This window comes from Elephas maximus, chromosome 6, assembly GCF_024166365.1.
Source record: "Elephas maximus indicus isolate mEleMax1 chromosome 6, mEleMax1 primary haplotype, whole genome shotgun sequence".
Taxonomy (NCBI): Eukaryota; Metazoa; Chordata; class Mammalia; order Proboscidea; family Elephantidae; genus Elephas; species Elephas maximus.
In genome coordinates, this window is record NC_064824.1 from 67,033,588 (window position 1) to 67,057,812 (window position 24,225).

A 24,225-nucleotide genomic window follows, 5' to 3' on the forward strand; every position below is an offset into this window, starting at 1 on the left:
CCATCATGCGCTCCTAACCAGGAGCAGGAGAAGCGTTAGCTCTGACATGTTCTTACAGCTTCCTTGTGTTTACATGATTAATATTAACTTCAATGTATAGCTCCTTGGCAGAAATGGTTTTAAGACGTTTGTGCATTTTGTGTGTGTTAATCTGACTAAAACCAGATAATAACTCTGTAAATCCACATGACGCAGGCACATGTAGACAGCCATATTCCCAGGATGCTGAAAGTGAAGACACTTGGAAGGCTCCTATCAGATTCTCATGTTGTAGAATTCCCACTCTTCCCCAAGGACACTTCAGAATCCGCAAATACCCACATGTGGACACCAGTGTCAATCCATATCAAATAAAAATAAAGCTTAGTAACATCACTTTTAGTCAAAAAAAGCAACCCAAATAATATTGGAGTGTGGGAAGAAAATTTTGTATTTTCTGCCTACACCCCATAGATTACCTTGCACACCCCTTGTATCATGTGCCCCAGATTGGAAACCTTTGAAATAGTATCCTCTCCAAAAGGAGTCCCCTTAAGGAAATGTAGTCAGGGCTACTGCAACCTCAAATATTCCTAAAATGAAAAGAAAATAGGCATTATAAGTAATTCTATCACTTCCTCTGAAAAAAAAACCATTAGTTGAATAACTTAAATTCATTGTCAGCAAGATTTTACAAGATTCTTATTTCTTCACATGTCAGTCTTCATAGTTTAAAATGATCACAACAAGAACAGAATAATGAGACAGCTTTGGAGGAGGCTAAACCGCAGTATGCTGAAGTGCTAAGCACCAGGACCTGTCTTAGGCATTCTGAAATCTCATTAGAAGCTATTCTTTATTGACGCAAAGCAAAAGGAAAGAAAAAAACATGAACAGCCAAACGGTGAATTTCCTCTTCCTCCTCTCATTAGCAGCTTTCCTAGGAAGTTGAAGTCCTTACCTTCCCCTGCCCTTCCTTTTCCAGCTGGTCCTGTAACCACTGGCCAGCTTACAGCATAGACCCCATACCATCTTTATCACCTAATCTAGTAGCTTTTTTTTTTTTTTTTAGTTCTACGATAAACACCTAGAACAGCTTTCACTTTCTCATCTCACACAGAAGTCCTCATGGTCTCCAAGCTGAGCTGGTCCACCTGTCTGCTCAGCAATTCCTCCTGCTTTCCTGGTCAGCCAGCAGATTGTGTTTTCAGCAAGAACCAGTTTCTGTTTAGTCCACATTGACTCGTGGTGACCCCATTTGTGTCAGAGTAGAACTGTGCTCCATAGGGTTTTCAATGGCTGAGTTTTTGAAAGTAGGTTGCCAATCCTTTCTGGCACTTCTGGGTGGATGGTTTTGAACCGCTGATGTTTTGGTTAGCAGCCAAGCTGTTAATCACAGCGCCACCAGGGCTCTAGTCTCAACAGAAGCTGATCTAAATCTCCATTCTCCCCACACCCTCCGTCCTTACCACCCACTCTATCAATAACCTTCCCTCCTACCTCACAGAGTAAATAGAAGTTGCCCAACAGGAACACCTTCACCTTCCAGCCAGCTGCCACTAAAGCAGTAGCATCTGCACAAGCAGATTTTCCTCCTGTCCTCTGGTTGCAATGGGAGAGACCAATTCTTCCTCCTTTGCTCTAAATCCCACCCATCCTGCATCTCAGAGACCCTTCACTATTGATTATTCCCCCTCTCTCCTGCATCTTCCACAACTCCCTCTCTAATACCATCAGCCTTTTCATCAACTCCTATCTTGGAAGAACAGGGAGAGTCATGACCCTATTCCTGTTCCTCTCCAGTTATTATCATCTCTCCTCCCCTTTACAATAAGAGTTATTGAAAGGATTGTCTGTCCTCTGTTTCCACTTCCTCATCTGTCATTCACTCCTCAAACTACTCCAATAAAACTTTCTGCACCATTCCACTAAGAGTGTTCTTGTCACCGAAAACAATGCCCTCCTTGATGCTAGAGCCAGTGGGTGCTTTCCAGTTCTTATTTTATTTAATTTCTTGCAAAGATTAAGCATTGTTGACCTCTCTCTTTTAGGAACATACTCTTAACTTCAGCAACTTATTACTATTTTGGTTTTCCTCCTACTTGTCTGGCAATTTTCTCTTAGATTCCTTTAGGGCTGCCCCTTTTTCTGCCTGATCTTTATAGATCGCTATCCCTGAGGATTCCTCTCCTGGACCTCACTCTGTATGTTTTACTTACCATTGTATCTCCAGTGTCCAACACAGACCTCTCAATATCAGGTACTCAGTAAATAATAATAAATGTACTCTCAAGTCTTCAATTACAATACTCAAATATGTATCTTCAGCCCAAACCATTCTTCATTTCTTGCGTCATACTCAGCATCCAAAATCAGACCTATCACTTCCCTCTAACAAGTATATCCCAGCAATGATCACACAGAATGGCCTTTGTGGGTCCCTGACTAGAAAAGGAACCTGCACATGGCACATCGTAGGCACTCAACAACAGATGTTTGGTAAATAAATGAATGAGATGTTTACTCCAAGAAAAATAAAAGGAAAAAGAAAAGCAATTCAATTTTTGACAAATTTTAGTAAAGATTTCTGAGCAGATACTTAAATAAGAATATAGGAATCTATATCCTTTTTTACTATTTGGGGCCATTTACTATAAATTTACCAAGTAGAAATTTCCAGTCAATAACTATATAGTGTAGACTGATGAATGTTGAGCAGTGATCTCATTGAGTCGCAGCTCTCGTTTCTGGGGGTCTGAGTATTCTCAGTAAGAATCTGAGGACAGTGATCTCACAGAGCTTAGCCATGCCATTCTTTGAGCCCTTTTACCTTATTGTTACCAGGTTAAAATTCACAAGCTCATGCTTCTACAGATAGATATGGTTCATTACACTTGATATTCAAAACCAAATGTGCCCTGTGTAGGTCATACATCAGAGCTGAGGGACAGTTGAATGGCTACTATATTAATTGGAATAATAAAGTGAATGGCACTAATATTCAACATTTTAGATGAATGCTCTTTATCACTGTAACATTAGTCAAAATGTCCTTAAATATAAAGTAGGCGATTTTTTAAAACCTTTTGTCTCTGTCCTTGGAACTCCTTAGTTGTTAAGTCAAAAAAGTCCTTGGCGTCCCTTAAAGTATGGTTTGAGGACCACTAGTATATTTGAGGATGTAGTGAAAATTCAGATTTTCTAATTTCACTACAGAACTACTGCATCAGAACTGCTACTTGCGGGATCCAGGAATCTGCAATTTTAACAAACATTCCAGGTTATTACTAGGCATTTGAGTCCAATCAGTTGCTGTTGAGTTGATTCCAACTCATGGAGACCCTTAGTGTGTCAGAGTAAAATGTGTCCCATGGGGTTTTCAATGGCTGACTTTTTGGAAGTAGATAGCCAGGTCTTTCTTTCAAGGCACCTCTGGGTAGACTCAAACCTCCAATCTTTCAGCTAGCAGCTGAGCACATAAGCTATTTGCACCTCCCAGGGACCATGTAATCCAAGTTTCTCATTTCTAAGGGATGTAAAATGACTTGCCTGAACAGTTTGAGAAACAATTTCAGCTGTCCTGGTCCAGGGAGTTTTGTATTACTTCGATTTTCCAGGAGACTTAACAAGCAGCAAGGAAAATTTTAGTGATTGGCAAGAGGGAGGTTTTTGTGAAGGAGTAAATCCTAGGGGAGCAGGGTGAAAAGAAACCATCTGGCCAAGCTGTCCATAATTTACAGTGAATGCTGGGCATTGTCTCAGTAGCTCTGTGGTAATAATAATAATACTTACCGATCTTTACTGATGCTCTCTCAGGTATTGGCAGTGTGCCATGTGCTTTACGTGCATCATCCCCTTGAATTCTCAAAGCATCACAGTCAATTAGGGGCTATCATGCCCATTATAGAGATGAAAAAACTATGGCTTATGAAAGTTTTGTAACTTCTCTGCAGCCAGAACCAGGGCTCAAATCCTGGAAGTCTGATTCCAAAGCTAGACTGCTAGCTTTGTTTAGTGAAAGTAAAACAATTGTGTCAGGCCCGTTCCTGTATTATAAATTATATGATCCCACAAGTGTCTACCTATCTTGCTAAGAAATGCAGGAGCCTAAAGATTTACCAAATAAGACTACAGAGTTCACTGGTAGATTGCAACCTGTAAGATCCCTGGATGCACTTACTTCTCCTCGCCTGTGCTTTGGCCTTCTCCTTGACTTGATGAACTTGGGCAAACCAATTAATATATTTAAGAGCCTTGATTTCCTCATGCATAAAATTGAGGGAATCAGACTGAAAGGCTGTTAGGTTTCTTTCTGCCTCTGGTGCCCTTTTTTTCTGAAAGATTTTTGGTTTTGCCGTATAGAATTGATGGCTTGACCTGAGAGATAGATATGATTCTTTCTAGGGAATGACAAAGGGTTTTCATGAATGTGTTAATGAGTATGTGATGCTGATGTTTTACTTTAGCTCCTCAATAAACTGAAAAAATCAACTGAGAATTTGGCAAAGGAAGAAGAAAATTACTACCAAAAAAACATGGCTGGCTATTCTACAAGGCTGAAATGGGAAAGCACACTAGAAAACTGCTACCAGGTAAGTTGTGCAATCACAGTGCATTTTCCTCCACGTTGCATGGCCTTGAAAATGGCGGCTGGATGTGTGCAGTTAGGAGACCTGATCTCTGTCTTTAGCAATGACCCTAACTCTTAATTGTGACTTTATACAAACCATGTATCTTCTCATTGCTTCAGTTTCTCCGTGGATACAACTACCAATGAAAATGTATTGAATGTCATTGGCCAGAGTTTCTGCTCCTAATTCTCAACAGACACAATAGTATTCAGATAACTTCAAAAAGTGCTGTCAAAGTAAAGTATAAATTAGGACTTAGGTATTAAAAAAAAAAAAAAAATTAGGTCCTTGGAAATGAGCTTTAGGCATGAGAGCTGATTCATATAGTAATCACATCTGGAGTTTTCTTGTATGCCAGACATAGTGTTGTGCCCTGGAGACACAGAAATTAATAAAGCACTGTCCCAGCATTTGAGATCTCACAGTTTAGTAGCAAAGACTGACACACATAAAGAAAGAATGGAAACTAGAACAGAAATAATGAAAATCCTGACACATTGTGAAAACTGTAGCCAATGTCACTGAACAATTTGTATAGAATTCTTAAGTGGTAGCCTAATTTGCTGTGTAAAACTTCACCAAAAACACAATAAAATACTATTAAGAAAGAAAGACTTATGGTAAAGCATTCAATAAAAATAGGCTAAGTGTATGAACAAGCAAATCACGGAAGAGGAAGTCAAAATCGCCAATAAACATATGAAAAAGTGCTCATTGTTTGATAAAAATTAAAAAGTGGTAATATCAAGTGTTGGCAAGAATGTTGGGAAACAAGAATTCTTGTACCCCTCAAGTGAGAATGTAGAAGAATGTTTATTGCAGAATTGTTTATAATTCTGTGGTAAAAAAAGAAATTATACACTGTTTTAATACCCATTGACAGAGAAATTACTCTTTTAAAATGTGCTCTAATTTAAAAAGTGGACCACCAATAAAAGAAATAAATTAAAACTATACTTAAACATGAATCAATCTCAAAAGCATGATATGAAAGAAACGTACCATTTATACAATCTATGTAATTTAACTTTTAAAAAAATCACACCCCAAACTATACTGAGTTGTACATGAGTATTTGTAAATGTATGCATATAGACTAGATCTATGTTGACCTGTCAGGGAAATGGAGCTTGTGGTGGGAATCAAACTCAAAGTCATAATCTGAAGGAAAAGTAGAATTTCCTTTCGCCCCTCTTGTATCCTGGTTTCATTGCTACCACTAGACTGACAGCAAGAGTCCCTGGGTGATGCAAATGGTTAATGTGCTCAGTTGCTAACCAAAAGGTTGGAGGTTCCAGTCCATTTGGAATTGCCTCAGAAGAAAGGCCTGGTGATCTACTTCAGAAAAATCAGCCATCGATCAGCACAACATGACCAAGGCAAAATCCCAGAAGGCTCGTAGACACGTCCAATCTCCCTGAGAGACCAAGTTACTGGGCTAATGCCTGGGGACCATGGTCTCAGGGAACATCTAGCTCAATTGGCATAACACAGTTTATAAAGAAAATGTTCTACATTCTACTTTGGTGAGTAGCCTCTGGGGTCTTAGAAGCTTGTGAGTGGCCATCTAAGATACTCCAGTGGTCTCATCCCATCTGGAGCAAGAAAGAATAAAGAAAACCAAAGACAAGGGGTAAGATTAGTCCAAAGGACTAATGAATGGACCACAAGCACTACAGCCTCCACCAGACTGAGTCCAGCACAACTAGATGGTATTCGGCTTCTACCACCGACTGCTCTGACAGGGATCACAATAGAGGGTCCCAGACAGAGCAGGAGAAAATGTAGAACAAAATTCTAACTCACAAAAAAAAAAGAAAAAAAAGACCAGTCTTACTGGCCTGACAGAGACTGGTTAAACCCCAAGAGTATGGCCCCCTGATACCCTCTTACCTCGGTAATGAAGTCACCCCTGAGGTTCACCCTTCAGCCAAAAATTAGACAGGCCTATAAAACAAATGATAGCACACGTAGTTCAACCATGTATAGGAGACTAAATGGGCATACCAGCCCCAATCAAAGACAAGAAGGCAGGAGGATACAGGAAAGCAGGATGAATGGAAATGGGGAACCTGAGGTCCAGAAGAGGAGAGTGTTGACACATCGAGGGGTTAGCAGCCAATGTCACAAAACAATATGTGTATTAACTGTTTAATAAGAAGCTAATTTGTTCTGTAAGCTTTCACCTAGATGACAATTTTTAAAGGAAGAAAAAATCAGCCATTGAAAACCCTCTAGAGCCTATTTCTACTCTGACAGACATGGAGTCATCATGAGTTGGAATCAGCAAAACAACAACTGGTTATTTACTGGTTATGCTGAAAGCCACCAGATTTTCATTCCCTCTCCCTCTTAGATCACCCATTTCCTCTTAGCCCACTTTCTCTTGAGCTCTCTTCTGCCTCCTCAGTGTCAGCCCAAGTCCACTAGAACGAACTTGAGACAACCTCTGTCAAGTTATTCTAGCCTCACCCTAACCACCAATAATCCTTCCCTTATTTGCATTTCCTCGGCTTTTACATTCATTCTACACCAGTGTTCCGTAGATTCACATATTACTCTCTTCATTCTATAGTTTCTATGTGGTTATAAACTCAAGAGTAAAATATTAGATTCATGAAAATATATAACAAAGGTGGATTGAATTGAATTAAAAGGAAGTTTTATTTGTGAGAGGCAGAAATGGTACAACAGGAGTCCCTTGGTTTGATTTTTTCTCCATCCTCCCATAATTCTTCTGTAAAAATGGCATATGGAAATTCATTTTAGCATCCTAAGAAGTGTCGTATTACCTCTCTCTTCTGCAGGTTGGATTTACAAGTTCTTTTAGAGAACATTTATTGAACTATATTCAAGACACTTTACTGGAGGTTGGGAGAAGTATTATAAAGTCTTAAATGTGGCTATTAAGTAATGAAACCAATCCTGCAAGCCACACAGCAACATTAGTATCATTACTTCATAATCATACTATGTTCAAGCCACATTTCCTAACTTCCAAGAAGAACCAATCCAGTTGACAGAAATAAGCTATAATATATTTTAAAAATAGTAGCCACACTGCCAAGCATTATGGTTGGTACTGACTGTACTTGCTCAGGGAATTTATTTTAGAAAGTCATTTGCAATAATAGTCAAGAGACTTAAAAATGTTTACTTTCTCAATCACTGTTTCTCATCTGAGCCTCAGAACCAAGAAAATGATTAGTGCAACTTTCCCAGCTCTCCCAAGAATAAATAGTATGTGACTAGTATCATTCTAGGTGCAGAGGAGAGAAGATGATTCATTACATATAATGGATGCCCTAGGGCATTAGGGCCCAATTCTCTCCCTGAACCAGCTTAAGAAAGGTAATTTCCATTTTATAAATATATCTTGAGGAAGTAGCTGGGAAACAAACATAGATTTCTGTTCAAGATTCATTAAAAGCAAAAGGGAAGAAACAACCCAAATAGCCAACATTAAGGAAATAACTAAGTGAATCATTACACACCTACACAGTAGATGCTTATGAAGTAATTAAAATGGTGTTTTTGGAGACTAATGGCAAGGGAAAATGCTCATGCACAATGTGAAGTGAAAAAACAGGATACTAATCTGATAGATGAGAGGAAAGATAAAACCGTACATACACACGTGTTGTTGTTAGGTGCCGTGGAATCAATTTTGAGTTATAGTGACACCATGTGACAGAGTAGAACAGCCCCATAGAGCTTTCTAAGTTGTAATCTTCACGGGAAGGATCACCACGTCTTTCTCCTGCAGAGCCACTGGGTGGGCTAGAATCGGCAATCTTTAGGTTACCAACCAGGAGCTTAACTGTTATGCCCCCAGGGCTCCTTTCATAAACACAAACCTTCCCTGAAATACCTCAACATGTTAATAGCAGTCATCTCTGGGTAGAAGAATTATAAATTATTTTAAAATCTATTTCTTTGAGACTCTTTATTTTCTAAATTGCTCGAAGTAGTATTTACCCCTCTGCTAAACCAAAACAAAAAAACCAAACCTGTTGCCTTAAGTCAGAAAAAAAAAAATTTTTTTTTAAGTCAAAACCTCTGGGTAATTTTAGAAAGGGGTTCAAGGGATCCCTGGACACACAAAAATTTGAGGGTCACTGCTCTAGAGACAGCTTATGTCTTTTGCTAGTCTTACGGAAGCAAATTAGAAGAAAATCAAGTCCTTTGCAAACTCCACCTGTAGTACAAACTCGAAGGGCTGGACTGCAGAAACTGAAAGGATGAATGAAGAGCGTGGATTATGACTGGGCCCCAAAACTCTTAAATCTGCTATTTTTTGATAATTCTCTGACCACGTTTTGCTGGTACGTGGCATTGTAAAAGCACAAGAAGACAGTTTGAGGTTCTCCAGAGAATTTCTCTACCAATGCTTTATAAAAAAAGAGCAAGATAATAAAAAAAAAGCAATAATTCATTAAATGAGATATGGATTTCTCCTTTGCACAGTGGAATTTATCTCAGCCTCTTTTCATGAGCAAACATAGATCACTTTAATGATTTCCCTGAAATGTAATTAAAATCTGTTAAACATTACCATCTCCACCAAGAGGCACTGGTTGTTCTAGTCTCAGATTGATGCTGGTTCAATACTTGTCAAAGTAAAGAAACAGGTACCCATTAGGGATGCAACGTGTTCCTACAACCTGGCTTTTATTTTCTCTCCTGTCCTTTGCTCTTATGCTAAGCTAGAACAGCTGCTTATTAGGTGATTTTCTATGGTATGAGAACTCTTCCTTTTTGAAGGCTGTCCCATTTGAGGCCTAGGCAACTGAGCAGAATTTGTTACACGTATTTGTTATGATGTGTATGATTTCAGCCCTTTGAAGAGGCCATACATTTGATAGGCCACTGTGTTTTTAATCCTTCATCTGGGAGACAGAAGGGCCCACAGCCACATTCAGATGGCTGGTGCCTGTGATTCTGGAGAAAGACTCAGGAGGTGACCAGCAGAAACCAAGGCATTTGGCTCTCACTGACTTACAAAACTTGTGCAGCTTCTGGCACTTCTAAAAGGTGGCCATGGGGGAGTGGGGCTCGAGGCCTTCCAGTTCAAACGTCAGGACACTAGGCAAAAAAAAATCTCAATTTGCATGTTATTGGCACAGACGTTCATAGTTACTGCCTGAGCCTTTTACTACTTGCATTTAAAAGCAGCATACTGTAGGGGAAAGAACAACAGAATGTGGATGCAATCTAAGCACAAGGATGTAGAGGAACACTGGACCAGCTCAGGCCAGATGTGCCAAGAGAGGCAGGGTGATCTTTGTGACACTTTCCACCCCTCCACCCTACTCCTGCCAAAGACCTCAAAATATCCTCCAACCATATTACTTTCTATTACCAGTTACAACTCACGCTCACCCCATGTGTGTCAGAGTAGAACTGTGCTCCATAGGGTTTTTAATGGCTAGTTTTTCAGAAGTAGATTGCTGGGCCTTTCTTCTGAGGCACCTCTGGGGGAACTCAAATATTCAGTCTTTTGGTTAGCAGCCAAGCTCATTAGGCATTTGTGTCACCCAGGGACTACTATTACTCCCTATAGTAATTTGTTACCCACTCATTTGCTCAAAGCCTTCTTCATGAAAGACTGCATTGCTAAGTGCTCCTTACCATGTGGAGTAGGGTGGGGTGGAGTGAGATGGAATATATAAGCAACCAACTTAGTCTTCTCTGGATGAAGAATGAATGGCCAGACCATGTCCTTACAAAAACAGTCCTGGGAGAACTATCTCTTGGACATCTGACACCTCTGTCAAAGCTCAAAAGACTCTGGGCACATACCAGGCAGCCCCATGTCGCCCCCAGGTGGCCCAGGAGTCATCACCATGTAATCCCATCGACTCAGCCTTCTTGGACAGTCTCGTTCCTGAATCTCTTTGTACCCCATTTCCTCAAAACAACCAGTCAGCGGCTTGACTAGCAGTGCGTGGCAAAATCTAATAACTGATTTTTTTTCTAATATGTTAATAGGTAACAAGGCAAGTTTGATACTCCTCAATTTCTTATCTACCCTTCCTGGCTAAAAGTCATGAAACTCTAATCAGCCCACACAAAATGGGGAGGCTATGTTCTCACCTTCAAAAGTGGGGCCTAATCCCCAGGCCTAATTTTAGCCCAAGGTTATGAATTGATCAAACTTTGAGATTCCACTCTTGTCAAATAGTCTCCTTGAGCAAAAAATTTGTGTCCCATCATCTTTGCTCTTGCAGAGCCTAGAGGAATGCCCTATATGCACTAAAAAAGATTCTAAAAAATGTTCAGTGTCTGAGTGCATTTCCAAAAGATGGCTGTGAGTTTTACTGGGCTTCCCCCTCTCCTTCTATAGGCCTCACAGATTTTTCTCAAATGCTTCCTTTTCTCCTTCTCTTTCCCTCCTTTTCAATGTCAGGCAATCCATAGCATCTTTCTACATGCCTTTTGGGACAAAAAAAGTATGGGAAAAATGTGTGAGTTAAATCAGTGCTTGTTGTTGTTGTTGTTGTTAGCTGCCGTTGAGCTGGCTCCAACTCATTGTAACCACACGCACAAGGCAACAAAACACTGTCCGGTCCTGCACCATCCCCATGATGAGTTGCAGATCAGACCGTTGTGATCCATAGGGTTTTCTTTGGCCGATTTTCAAAAGTAGCTCTCCAGGCCTTTCTTCCTAGTTCATCTTAGTCTGAAAGCTCCACTAAAGCCTGTTCAGCATCATAGAAACACATAAGCCTCCACCGACAGACGGGTGGCGGGTGCACATGAGGTGCGTTGGCTACAAATCAAACATGGGTCTGCTGCAGGGAAGGCAAGAATCCCACCACTGAACCACTGATGACCCCCAGAATGGTGAATAAATGGGACAGACACCAGATCACATTCCTGTTCTCGGAAACCTCCCCCACAGCAGCCTGCATATGATGGAGTTGAGTGGCACAGTCATGACAGATTGCTCAGACTTTCTTCATGTGTGTCAATGTTGGATGGGTGGCTTCAGTTTTGTATTACAACTGACTGATCTTGCATCATTTTCCGCGCTTTTCAGAGCTTCCTGGAGCTGGAGAAGGAAAGAATCCAACTTTTATGCAATAACTTAAACCAGTACAACCAGCATATTTCTGTTTTTGGTCAAACTTTGACCATGGTGAGTAGTGAAGAATTTTCTATTTCTGATATGCATGATAAGAATTGGCAGGAAACATGTGTTCAGTGTCGTTTTTCTGCTCTCTATGGCCTTGCAGTGCCACACCCAGATTAACTGTGCCATCAGCAAGGTAGATGCCGAGAAAGATATTCAGTCTCTAATGGAAGAAGCTGCAATTTCGACTACAGAAAAAAAATCTGAGTTCCTACTAATTGATTATTTTGTAAGTATGTGTAAAGGAAGGAAGTTACATTAATGGGGAAAATCTAGTCATGTAGTGAGAGATTCATTTAAAAAAAAACTATAACTATTTTGTTTTTTAAATAAAGACAATTGACTTTTCATAGTTTGTATGAATGAAAAAAAAAAAACCTAGAGCATGTGGTTTACAAACTGGACAATGGAAACATGTCTTTGGTCTTTTCTGGAAGGGAAAAAGCCAAACAGGATTGTGAAGTGAATCTTAGTACTGTCTTCTATGACAATAGCACCAGGCAGACATGTTTCATAATCTATAAATAATTGGTGCCAGTATTAGTTGCCATTGCTGCATAACAAATTATCCTCAGACTTAACAGCTTAAAACACACATTTATTTTCTCACATTTATGTGGGTCAGGAATTCAGACACGGCTTAGCTGAGTGCCTCTGGTTCAGGACTGCAGTCTCACAAGCTGCAATCAAGGTGTAGCTAGGACTGCAGTCAACTCAAGGCTCTACTGAGGAAGGATCCACTTCCAAGCTCACTCACGTGGCAGCTGGCCAACTTCCTCTCTTCGCTGACTGTTGGCCAGAGACATAAATTTCTTGCCATGTGGATATCTCACAACATGGCAACCTGCTTCCCCCAGAACCAGTGATCCAAGAGACAGCCAGAGTGTGCAACAGGGAAGTCACAGTCTTTTATAACTTAATCTCAGAAGTGACAGTCCACCACTTCTGCTATACGCTCTTTGTTAGAAGCAAACCCACAGGTTTTGGTACAGAGACGTTCAGCCACATCCCCACCCCAACCCTAGCATCCTAATTTTTTTTTTCATTTAACCTTTGAAATAATGCACATGAAAGCTCAGAAACTGTTAAATGGCCTCTCACAGCCTACATGATAAAATCCCCACTTCAGCCTTCAAATCTGGCTGGAACTACCTAGACAAATTTTCTTTCCCACTGGTTTTTCTCAAGCAACTCTTCTATGTATTGATCCTGATACATGTCACACCATCCTCCCTGTGTTCTTTGCCCGCACAGTTTATATGCCTGGACTACCCTATGCCCTCCTCCCACTTGGTCCAAAAAAGGGCTGGTTAAGTCTTCCAGCCTGCTTGAAGCTTTCTAGCCCAATAGGCTACACATTCCTCTCTGCATCATTTGTGCTGCATTGAGTGAATGTGGCCTGGCATTGCAAGTTCTCTTTAGTGATGTGCTTCAAGGCTAAACGAAACTATATTCTGTTTTAATAGAAAACCTGTATGTGTTTTAGTTTGTGTGTTCCCAGTTCCCAGCCAACACAGAACTCAACAAACACTCATTGCACTCTGACATGGTTCTAGCAGCATGGTCATATGGCATTTTGGTCATTGAAGGACACTAACTTGAATAAAGATAAATAAACACCAAAACTTGTTGCTATCAAGTTGGTTCCAACTCATGGCGATGTCATGTGTGTCAGAGTAGAACTGTGTTCCATAGAGTTTTCAATGGCTGATTTTTCAGAAGTAAAATCAGGCCTTCCTTCTGAGGCATCTCTGGGTGAACTCGAACCTCTAATCTTTCAGTTAGCAGCCAACTACATTTACCATTTGCACCACCCTGGCACTCCAAAGATAAAGAGGAAGTAGTAAGTATCCAACAAGTAGACTTATTTATCAAGCAAGTATGGTATAACTATATAAGGCTCATCCTCCAAGAGTAGTTTGTCCTATGAAATAAAATGCTCAGCTGTGTGCTTGCAAGTTGTGAAAAGGGGGTGTCTTCTTATTAATCAGGTGTGGGACAGTGAAACCATCTATGCAGAACCAAAGATTATTTTTAATTTTTAAACTTTTTTTATTCCGCAAAGAAAAATTAAACACAGTCAATGAAAATCTCAGTACGACTGGGAGGAACAACACTTACTTTTTTTCCCCTTAAGTTGCTAAAGATCCCCTCTTTTTTTATTCTAAAGGAGGAAGATCCGAACAATTCAATGGATAAAGAGAGACGAAAGTCTTCAATAAAATCAAAATTGCTGAGACTGCAAAGAGATATTGAAAAAGCCTCGAAGGATAAAGAAGGTGTGTAATTATCATGTTGAATGTCCCAATAAGGGAAAGTATTATACTTAGAAGTCTCATTCAGAGTTAGGGTTATTCTGCATTTGCTGACTGGGTCAGGGATCATCTAATTTAAGGAACCACGTGTCAAACCTAATTTGTAGGAATAAAGAAAAGTAAAAAAGAAGAAAGGAAAAGACAAAAAAAATTGAAAATGATATTTTGGCCTATTTACGAGAACTTTTTAAGAATTATGGAGCCCTGGTCACAGTGGTTGAGAGCTATAGTGAGCTACAGCTGCTAACCAAAAGGTTGGCAGTTCAAATCCACCAGCTGCTCCTTGGAAACACTACGGGGCAGTCCTGTAGGGTCACTATGAGTCGGAATCAAATTTGGCAGCTGGTCACATAAGAATTATACTACCATTTTCAAAAATATAGCATTTTACTGTCTTTCAGAAGTTGATTGGAATAAGGATAAATGTGTTTAGTTTAAAACATGATAAACCTTCTGTGGACAAGGGTTTTGTTCTTATTCAATCCTATACTTAGAAGTGAGGCATGTCAGAATGTTAAGTAAGCCTAAAGCAATGCAAGTAAAAATTACATAATACTTGGAGTATGTGTATAGTTTATTTTATGTGGCTCAAAGTAACATATTGCAATGTAATGCTTGATAGAAAATTCAAGATAGCAAAATATTTAGGAATGTGAATATCGTAGTGAGGAAGAGCCTAACATTGTGGTAATGTTGGGATTCAAAACTTCACCTTGGAAAATAACAATTAGAACAGTTTAACCTTTCAAGATCCAATTATTTTCTGCTTTGAATTTCTTGTTGATACCATGTGTTTTCATTAATGGAAGCTTGCTGAATCATTGAGTGTTGTTGAATTTTCAGTAGGTAATACGGATTTTTTTTTTCTTTCCCCCTCTCACAAGCCTACCCTTAGAGTCCAGAGGGACATATGATGTTCCACTAATTCAACTCCCCAGAGCCCCTCCCCTGAAGTCCACTGGGACATACATGTCCCCCAATTTTTTTTTTCAAAATTTCTATTTTTTCTACCAAAAATATACACACCTCATGCAACACCCTGTAGGAACAGTAATTTGCAGCACACACACACTATTTCAGTTTCAAACAGTCATAAAGGCCTGTGCCTTGCAGCAGCACACACTGTCAGCAGGAAAGCAATTTCCCAATGAAACTGAGAGGCAGAAAATTTTGGTGGGCAACCGTATATACCACTGATCATGAAAAGATTTTAAGCACCAGCATTTCTCAATTCTCATTAAATGAAAGTAAAGATAAATGAACTGTTATACAGTCAGTAAAATTTAGTAATGACTACATACAGAAAGCACTCCAGCCATTTAGGAAGTCCTACTGGCATCACTTCTGGGTTCAGTCTCTCTCTGAGTGTGACCAGCTCTGAGCTTTGTGACACCAGGACAGAACGAACTGTGATTGAGAGCATGATTCCTTTTCAGGCCTGGAACAAATGCTTAATGCGTACTCCAGCAACTCCTCTTTCTCGGATGGAAAGAACCAGAAAGACACGGCAGCATTAATGGATGAGGTAAATATTTGCAGGGTGCAGTTTCCTAGATTTAGTGATGAGAGGGCTATTTTTAGAAAACTTGCTTCCTGGCACATTTCACCTGTTTGTCTTTCCTTTCTCTACTATATAGAATGATCTAGTCAACTCACAGGGTCAACCCCTCAGCAAATAGGTTGAGGAATCTGGAAAAATCCAACAACCTAGAAATGTTTGCTTTAATGTCCTCCTAGGAAAGTATTATTCCTAAAATAGAATTCCCCAAAATAGATTCATTCCTTGAGGGGCCTGGAAACCATGTGTACTTTAGCCCAGTTAAGACAAGTGAGATAAAGCAAGGAATCTGTACCCAGGAAGGCTTGTCTTTGGATCTAACCCTACCATTTACAGGGATCTGGGACAACTTTGGAGTCCCTAGGTGGTGCAGACAGGTAAGGGCTCAGCTACTAACTGAAAGGTTGGCGATTTGAACCCATGGGGAGGTGCCTTGGAAGAAAGGCCTGGCAATCTGCTTCTGAAAGGTCACAGCCTTGAACACCCTACAGAGTATAGTTCTACTCTGAAACACATGGGATTGCCATGAGTCGGAACCAGCTTGACAGCAAATGGTTTTTTAGGGAAACGACTTTAGTTTTCTCATCTGGAAAACAGGGCTATTAGCACCTACCTCAGAGCCTTTTAATGAGTATGAAATATTAATTAGAAAATGCTAGTAGAGTGCTTGGCCAAGAAGAGGAGTCTTAAAACTACTAATTATTGTTAAGATGCTATTTTCCACTCATTCCCCAGTTGACACCAGGGTCCTCAGAGAATAAAAGGAGAAATGAAAGATATGGCTGCCAAGAAGGAAAAGAAGAGGTCTAAGGTGTGAGGGAAAATCTCCCGGAAACCAAGAAGCAACTTTAGAGGCCCAGGTTCCTAGGAGGAAGGAGTGACAGAGAAGGGCCTGGGAGCTGGGGCTTCTGCTTTTTGGTCAGGGCTCCACACACACTTGCAGAGATTGATGGACATTGTAGCTGCTTTGGAGAAACTCACATTAAATGAGTAGTTAGCAAAACAAAAAAAACATGAACTTTATGTAGGAATAAAAAAAGAGAATAGTTACATCCTACTTTTGTGTGTAAGCTATAGGGTTTCTGCTGGGATTAGAGTGATCAGAAGTGACCTGGGGGTTAACCTGAGAAAAATTCAGGAAGAGATAAAATTTCTAGCAAAACCTCAAAGGATACAAAGAAACTGTGCCAGCTTTCCGTACTTTGTATATTTCCTATTTTTCTTGTGAAAGTTGTCATTGTTGTCAGATACCATCAGGTTGGTTCCGACTCATAGCAACCCTATGGACAACAGAACAAAACACTGCCTGGCCCTACGCCATCCTCACGACCGTTGTTATGCTTGAGCCCATTGTTGCGGCCACAGTGTCAATCCATTTTGTTGAGGGTCTTCCTCTTTTTTGCTGCCTTTGTACTTTACCAGGCATGATGTCCTTCTCCAGGGACAGATCCCTCATGATAACATGTCCAAAGTATGTGAGATGAAGTCTTGTCATCCTCCTTTCTAACGAGCATTCTGGCTGTACTTCTTCCAAGACAGATTTGTTCGTTATTTTGTGAAAGTAGGTGCCTGACTGGCAATTTCAACAATTCTTTAGTGAAAGTAGGCAGATGCCATCAGGTACAGTTGATCTATTTTGGAGCACAGGCTTCCCTTACTGGGCATGCTGGTACAGAAATAAACCTCACACTTCTTGCAAAAAGAAAGGCCCGCTGCATTCTGTTCACTTGAGAACAGAGCCTAACGTACTTGCAATGACACATGACTAAAATTTTTATGAGGTGATAAAACAGACTATGGAAAGTTTTCTGTGACAGTACAAAACGTTCAGTTAAATAATTTAAAATGTAATATTTATCAAAATAATATCACAAGGAACATTTTATGATGGTGTTAAATTAAAAGTTTATTTCTGCAGTTGTTTTCATACAGAACTTTGTCATTGTCGTTAACAGCATAGAATGTGTCTTAGTATCATCTGAGTACACAGTAGCCTGGTTCACACTGTGGAGGATACAAGTGGGAGAGGACCTGAGCTCTGAACTCATGGTGTTTATGCTCTAGTGAAGGAGCAAGTATGAACTTCCAAGGAGCGATTGCCAAATAGGCACATAACTTCACTACACATGCTCTGTGTCCAGGTGGTGGGAACTGGTGAGACCAGTGGCTCTTGTGTTACCCAGAGAAGGGCTCTTGATATATAAAGCAAGGTTTCTTTTTACCTGTGTTGTCTAGAATTAGACACACTCCACTACTAAAGCTTTCCTTTAGACTGCTTAAAGGATCTTTTTTTTTTTTTCTCTCTCTCTTTAGCATCTTCTTTGGTCACATATATTTATCCATACATGAGTTGAATGTGTATTTTTCTAGATTTTTTGTCAGTTTGAAAGTTTTCCTGATATCCCTTTACCCATCCAGTTGTGCCTCATTTTTTAGAAATTTACTCATATGACCAAATGAATGTATCCACAGACCAATTTGAAGCTAGACCTTTTGCAAGCAAACGCCTACAAACTGTCATCAATATTAGCAGAACTTGAGCAAAGACCTAAACCCACACATCCCTGTAGCACCTGCATCTTCAAGTGGAAAGAAAAGGTAAAATTTGAGGAAATTGGTTGCTGGGCTTGCTGGCTAGAGCGTCTCAAAAGCAGCATCAGGGTAAAAAAAAGCAGATGTGAATTATATGTGCTATGTGTCACAAATCCTAATAATGGAATTTTAAAATCTGTTTTTAATTCCCTTCAAGCACAATAACAAGAGCTAAACACCACTGGATACATTCGTTGTAGATGGAATTATTCTGAGGGTTTAAAAATACCTTGAATTCCTTCCCCTTCTTCTTCATATCTTAACTTTATCTTTCAAACTTGCTTTTACAGTAAAAATTCTGTTAAATCAAAAGTTTAGTATGCATACAAACAAAAATTGTGAGATTCTGCATTATTTTCATGTATTTATCATAGAACATAATGTAGATAATGCATAAGTACTGTTTTAAAAATGCATCCCCATGCGTTTTCCCAGTGTCACACTCTTCAGCAGTTGACGTGGATACACATGGGTAGCAGCTGTTTTCCATTACAGGTCAGGAGGGTGAGCTGTAACCATCTTGTAATGAAAGGACAGTTTTCTTTCAAAGTGGCTCAAGAGCTCTAAAATGGTCTCAATCATTTAAACAGGGCTGTCATCATTTCAGCTGTATAATAACCAATTACAGTTGAATTTGTAGAAGTAATGCTATAAATATTATTTTTGGGCCTAGAGGTACAGGGGGTCCATGGGTGGTGCAGACAGCTAATGTGCTCTGCATGTGATGGCAGTATTGTTAAGAATGACTTTTTTTTTTTTTAACTATATGAACAGGAGCAGACACATAGCTATGTGAAAATATCCCGGCCTTTTATGATGAAGAGACTAGAGAATATTGTGAGCAAGGCTTCTTCTGGTGGGCAGAACAATCCAAGTTCTTCATCTTATTTAGGTAAGCCCATGCCCAGAATTATTCTGGGCTGTGTCCTATAGTAAAGCATATTGCCACATTTCAGTTTTGTTTTCTTTTCAGAACGACATTGACAAATATCTACTCAAAGAAATTTACATTCCAATTAGGACTGATTGATTTATTAGAATTATTTAGAATTAACTTGTTAGAATCTGTAGCTTTTTGTGTGTACAGTGTAGTACAAAAAGTATGCAGGAGTCAGGAAGGGTAGAAGGTTGGGAAAAGTAGTTTATAACGTGAGGAGGTACCTGAGATGCCAGATCACTGACATCCACTTCATTCCAACAGCCTGCAATTTGCTGTCCATACAACCACCGCAAAGCCACTGTGTGGAGCTTTGCGGCTCTGTCTCCGCAACCTCCTGCAAACTTCCATGGAAATCCTGTTCCCCCTGGGAGAAGCATGGCAATCCCAGTGGTTTGCCGGAGCCACACTTGGGGCTGGAACTGAACCCACCCCCTTTATTTAGTCATTTGTCTTTAGCCGGTTGTCTATCCACACCCCACTGCCCTTACCTTTCAACTCGCACAGACACTACTCACACGACACATACACGCACATGCGTCCACACACATACACACACATCAATATCCGTTGCTTTTCAAATAATTACCATAACTTTGACTCTCTGGTTTCTTGATTAGAATTGGTAAAAAAGAGTTGCAATAAAATTCAGGGCATTATGGACTGCATGGTATGTTAAAGAGTCACCTTTGCATTGCCTGAGAAGCAGATCCATTAGTACTGAGGGATGTTGACAACAAGCGCCTGCCCCCAGCACTCCCTTTCTGTATGTGTGTGGCATAACGGGTGCATGTTTTCCAAAACATGCATGTAAATGCCACGCAAATTATGTAACTGATGTGCACTAAGTTCATGTGGGAAACAAATCTTTTTTTAAATTGTCATCTTTGTTGTTATTACTTTAGTAACTTTTTTCTCCAAACTTAATATTTTCCGTATCATAATATGGTTTTTGGTTACATAATATATACAGCACCATACACATAGTGGGTAAATGATAATGGTTATTGAATCAAGGTGTAAAAATGGTGTGGGGGCGGTGTCTGACATCCTCTATCTTCACAACAGGGAAGGAGAACCAAGCAAGATTAACAGCCAAAGGCTGATTCCTATGAGGCAGAGGTCAGACATGCCTCCTCTCCATGCCATCTTTGCTAATTCTCACACCAATCATCCCTCCCACAGCACTCTCTACTTTTCTGCTGGGTTCGATAATTCATTGCAATGGCCACACAGAACTCGCAGACAATACTCACAACTATGGGGCTTATTAGGGAAGTAACAGTTACAGTTCAGGCTCAGGAACACTCGGGATACAGTTCTTCCATCAGGACAGCCTCTTCTCAGCAGGCACGCCTCTCCCCAGCCCTCAGCCTCTGCCCTGCTTGGGCAAGTGTTACAAAGTTCTTGTAGTTCTGCCGGTAAGTGCCCAGAGGCACTCTACTCAGCCAGCAAGCCTCCTACCCAAAGGTGCTCAGCTTTCTCGAGTGGGCTGGGAAGCCCACCACGCTGTCTCCTGCTGTCGTTTCTCTGCCACTGGTTCTTGAGACATCTCTTTCTCTCTGTGTGTCTCCTGGTTCCAGGAGCTTCTCATCACAGGTATTCCCAGGTCCGAAGGACATACTGTCTGTTCTTCCTCGGATGTTCTTCCTTGGTGGTGGTGGGATCCTCTCTTTTCCTCCTCTGGGATGGCTCATTTCAAGCCCAGCGGGATGGCAAAAATGACCAATCCCCTAGGTGAGCCACAATTATCTTATTTGCACAGACCCACCCAATCACTTGGGTGGTGGTTACAAGACCATGGATGGCTGTAAAGGCCACACAAAAGCAAGCAATTACACTATACAAGGAATGGATATTATATAACATTATAAACTTTCCTTTTGAGGAAGTTTCAACATATTTAAATTCTGCTCCAAACTGTTAAATTACCAAAGAGCTTCCAATCACATTCATTTTGCTTACTGACACAGCCTTAATAACTACAACTTAATCCATCTTTCAGCCTCTGATGTGCCCCAGCTCAGCAACGGTCTTTGCAAAGCCTTATATTCTTTTCAAGCCAGGCAAGAGGATGAATTGAATTTGGAAAAAGGTAAGAGTCATTCTCAAATATTTTAATTGCCTTTCCATGTTGAGATCCTTTTAACATGAATAAAGCACCTACCTTAGTATTGCAGACTACCGTGTTAAGTCCAGGTTTATATAATCATCCATTTTAGTAGATAAAGCACATCAAACACTAAAGCACACGTAATAGTAACAACTAACAGTTACTCAGTGTTTACTATGTGCTGGGCACTGTTGCAAAAGCATTATCCAATTTAATCTCCATCAAAAACCCTTTGAAGTAGCTATTGTTATTTATTCCTATTTTATAGTGAAGTGACTGAGGCACAGAAAGGTTAAATACTCTGGTCAAAGTCACATGTGGTAGGAGCACAGGATTTGAACCCAGGCACTCTGGGTCCAGAGTCATGTTCTTAATCACAGTACCACACAGGTATAGAATGTCAGTAATAGAAAGTCATTAGAGATGTAGTTCTACGTCCTATTTTTCAGAACGCTAGGCACTCAGGAAGGTGAAATGACTTCCTCTCATGGCTTAGTGTAAGAGCAAGCTCTAGAACCCTGGTCAACTGACTCCCAGCTTTTTCAGGAAAGTATTTTCTGCCCAATCTAAGGAAGCAGAGTTTCTTCTTTGTTTCACAAATTTTTATTTAATGTGGTAAGGTATTATGTAATGGGGTATATAGACTTCAATATGATCAAATAAGAAAAAGTCTTTATGCGGCCAACTAGAACCAATTAGAATTTAGATGTTAAAGCTTAGGCAAAGATCAGGAAATGGAGGGGTTAGCAAGAAAAATCATGTAGTAAGAGAAAACTTATCATCCCTTAACTCCCAGAACCAAAAACCAAACCTAGTGCTGTCGAGTCAATTCCAACTCATAGAGACCCTATAGGACAGAGTAGATCTGCCCCACAGAGTTTCCAAGGAGCGCCTGGTGGATTTGAACTGCCGACCTTTGATTAGCAGCCATAGCACTTAACCACTACGCCACCAGGGTTTCTGTAACTGCCAGAGCCAATACAAATTCAAGATGGCTTTTGAAGCCAAACAACAGGGACACCACATATTTGTTATTGGCTAGTGGGTGCTTCCTTTTCACCTTCCCAGTCAGACTTCTCCAGGCAATTGCTCTTTTTTAGCTCAGATATAAGTAAGTAAAGGCAAGAAAAAGGGAGACAGAAAGGAGATACTTTCCTACACTCATCAAGGGCTAATGTTATATTTACTTAAAAGTTTGAAGCATTATAGAAGTGATCTCACTAATCATCATGTTGTCCCAAGGTTACATACATAAATAGTATGTAATAAGTAGGTAAATGAACTTTTGTATTCCCACTTTCTGTATGACTAGAAAACACAGTCCCCAGATGCCACTGGTTCATGCACGTGTGGAATCCAAGGCTTCTAAGTTTGAGTTACTCAATGAATTACCTTGTTTGTTTTCGGTACTCTGTTGTTGCAAAGCTTCTCATAGTTTATATTCTATTTTGAGCAGTTACTTTGAATGAAACTGGGACTATGGAGAGTTAGGAAAGCTGGCCATAGGATTTTAAATCAATTTTTTTCACTGTTAATAGATTGTGTCAAACAAGCTACTGACCTGAGAGAACTCATTAGAGGGGAGAAATTAGACTGTGTGGGATCTCCTACAAGAATAGTGATTTATGAATAAGGAAAGATAGAACGGGGCTTAACAGTCTTCTTTGTCTTACAAAGAAAATTACCGGGAAAAGAGAGAAGACCTCAAAAAGATGCTAAGAAAACAAAAGTAGCTCTTGGATCTGAAAGGAAGCAGATATTTCTACTTTGATGTGCAGGAAGCAGCCAGAAAGAAAGCTCTCCTACAAGTCAGGGGACTTTGCTGGAGGATTTGGGCCACCGGGTTAAGCTTTAGGGTTATTTATTTCGGAATGGTATTTCAAAAAAAATTAGAGACTTGGAGAAGAGCTGTGTGTTTCTTAGGAAATCTGTTTATTTGAATCATGCTTTAAAGGAATATTTTCTTCAGATTATGGGATCGTTCGTGGTTCAGCAGTAGAATTCTCACCTTCATGTGGGAAACCTGGGTTTACTTCTCGGCCAATGTGCTCCATGTGCAGCCAACACATGAGGCTCATGTGTTACTATGGTGCTGAACAGGTTTCAGAGGAGCTCCAGGCTAAGATGGACTAGGAAAAAAGGTGTCTGCTGATCTACTTCCAAAATCAGCCAATGAAAACTCTATGGATTGCAACAGTCTGATCGGATCTGCAATTGATCATGGGGATGGCACAAAACTGCCAGCGTTTTTGTCCCATTATACATGGAGTCACCATGAGTTGGCATTGACTCCATGGCAGCCTAAAACAATACCATCTTCAAATTAATGTTTTATTGAAGTTATCCAAATTGTTGGGTAACTTTATATTTCCATATAAAGTTGTGAGTTGGGATTTTGGACTGTGAAGACAGGTATAATGGAGAGAAACTGTCTTATCTCAAGAAAAGTGTGGTAGCCAAGACATACTGACAGTAAGTCAACACACCAAATGATCATGGCCACCAACAAGTGAAACCCTTACAGCAATGACTCTGAGAAAGAGTTTGGTGACAATTCATCAGCTAAATACAGATAGCCAGGTGTCACTAGAGTGACATGATCCATAATTTTTTTTTTGTGCTTTAAGTGAAAGTTTACAAATCAGGTCAGTCTGTCATATAAAAATTTATATACACCTTGCTGTATACTGCTAATTGCTCTCCCCCTAATGAGACAGCACCATGATTTTGTTTTTAAGCAAATCGTTTAATGGCGTAACTCCATCGTCCATTATCTTACTCTTAGTATTCTCTGCATTATATCTGCTTTATACACAGTAGGTGCTCAAGAAATTCTCCTTGTTCTGAATCAAATGCAGAAGATGATACCAAGTAACTCCTTGAAAGCAGAATCCCCTTAAAACTGCCTTACCCATCAGGTTTAGTCATATGCTCAGACTGTAGAAACTCATTTGATTGTCCAACT

General features: G+C 40.1%; 1 protein-coding gene across 3 annotated transcripts in view; it reads left to right on the forward strand.

Moving 5' to 3' along the window:
* Positions 1–24,225, forward strand: part of NOSTRIN (nitric oxide synthase trafficking) — a 56,482-nt gene that overhangs the window by 32,026 nt on the left and 231 nt on the right. For all 3 annotated transcript variants that reach the window (XM_049887373.1, XM_049887372.1, XM_049887374.1), the window contains exons 9-16: positions 4,446–4,571; positions 11,653–11,751; positions 11,849–11,974; positions 13,916–14,024; positions 15,497–15,585; positions 18,091–18,216; positions 18,985–19,102; positions 21,153–21,242. In XM_049887373.1, coding sequence (XP_049743330.1) covers positions 4,446–4,571; positions 11,653–11,751; positions 11,849–11,974; positions 13,916–14,024; positions 15,497–15,585; positions 18,091–18,216; positions 18,985–19,102; positions 21,153–21,242 — 883 coding nt within the window. The remainder of the gene's footprint in view (positions 1–4,445; positions 4,572–11,652; positions 11,752–11,848; positions 11,975–13,915; positions 14,025–15,496; positions 15,586–18,090; positions 18,217–18,984; positions 19,103–21,152; positions 21,243–24,225) is intronic.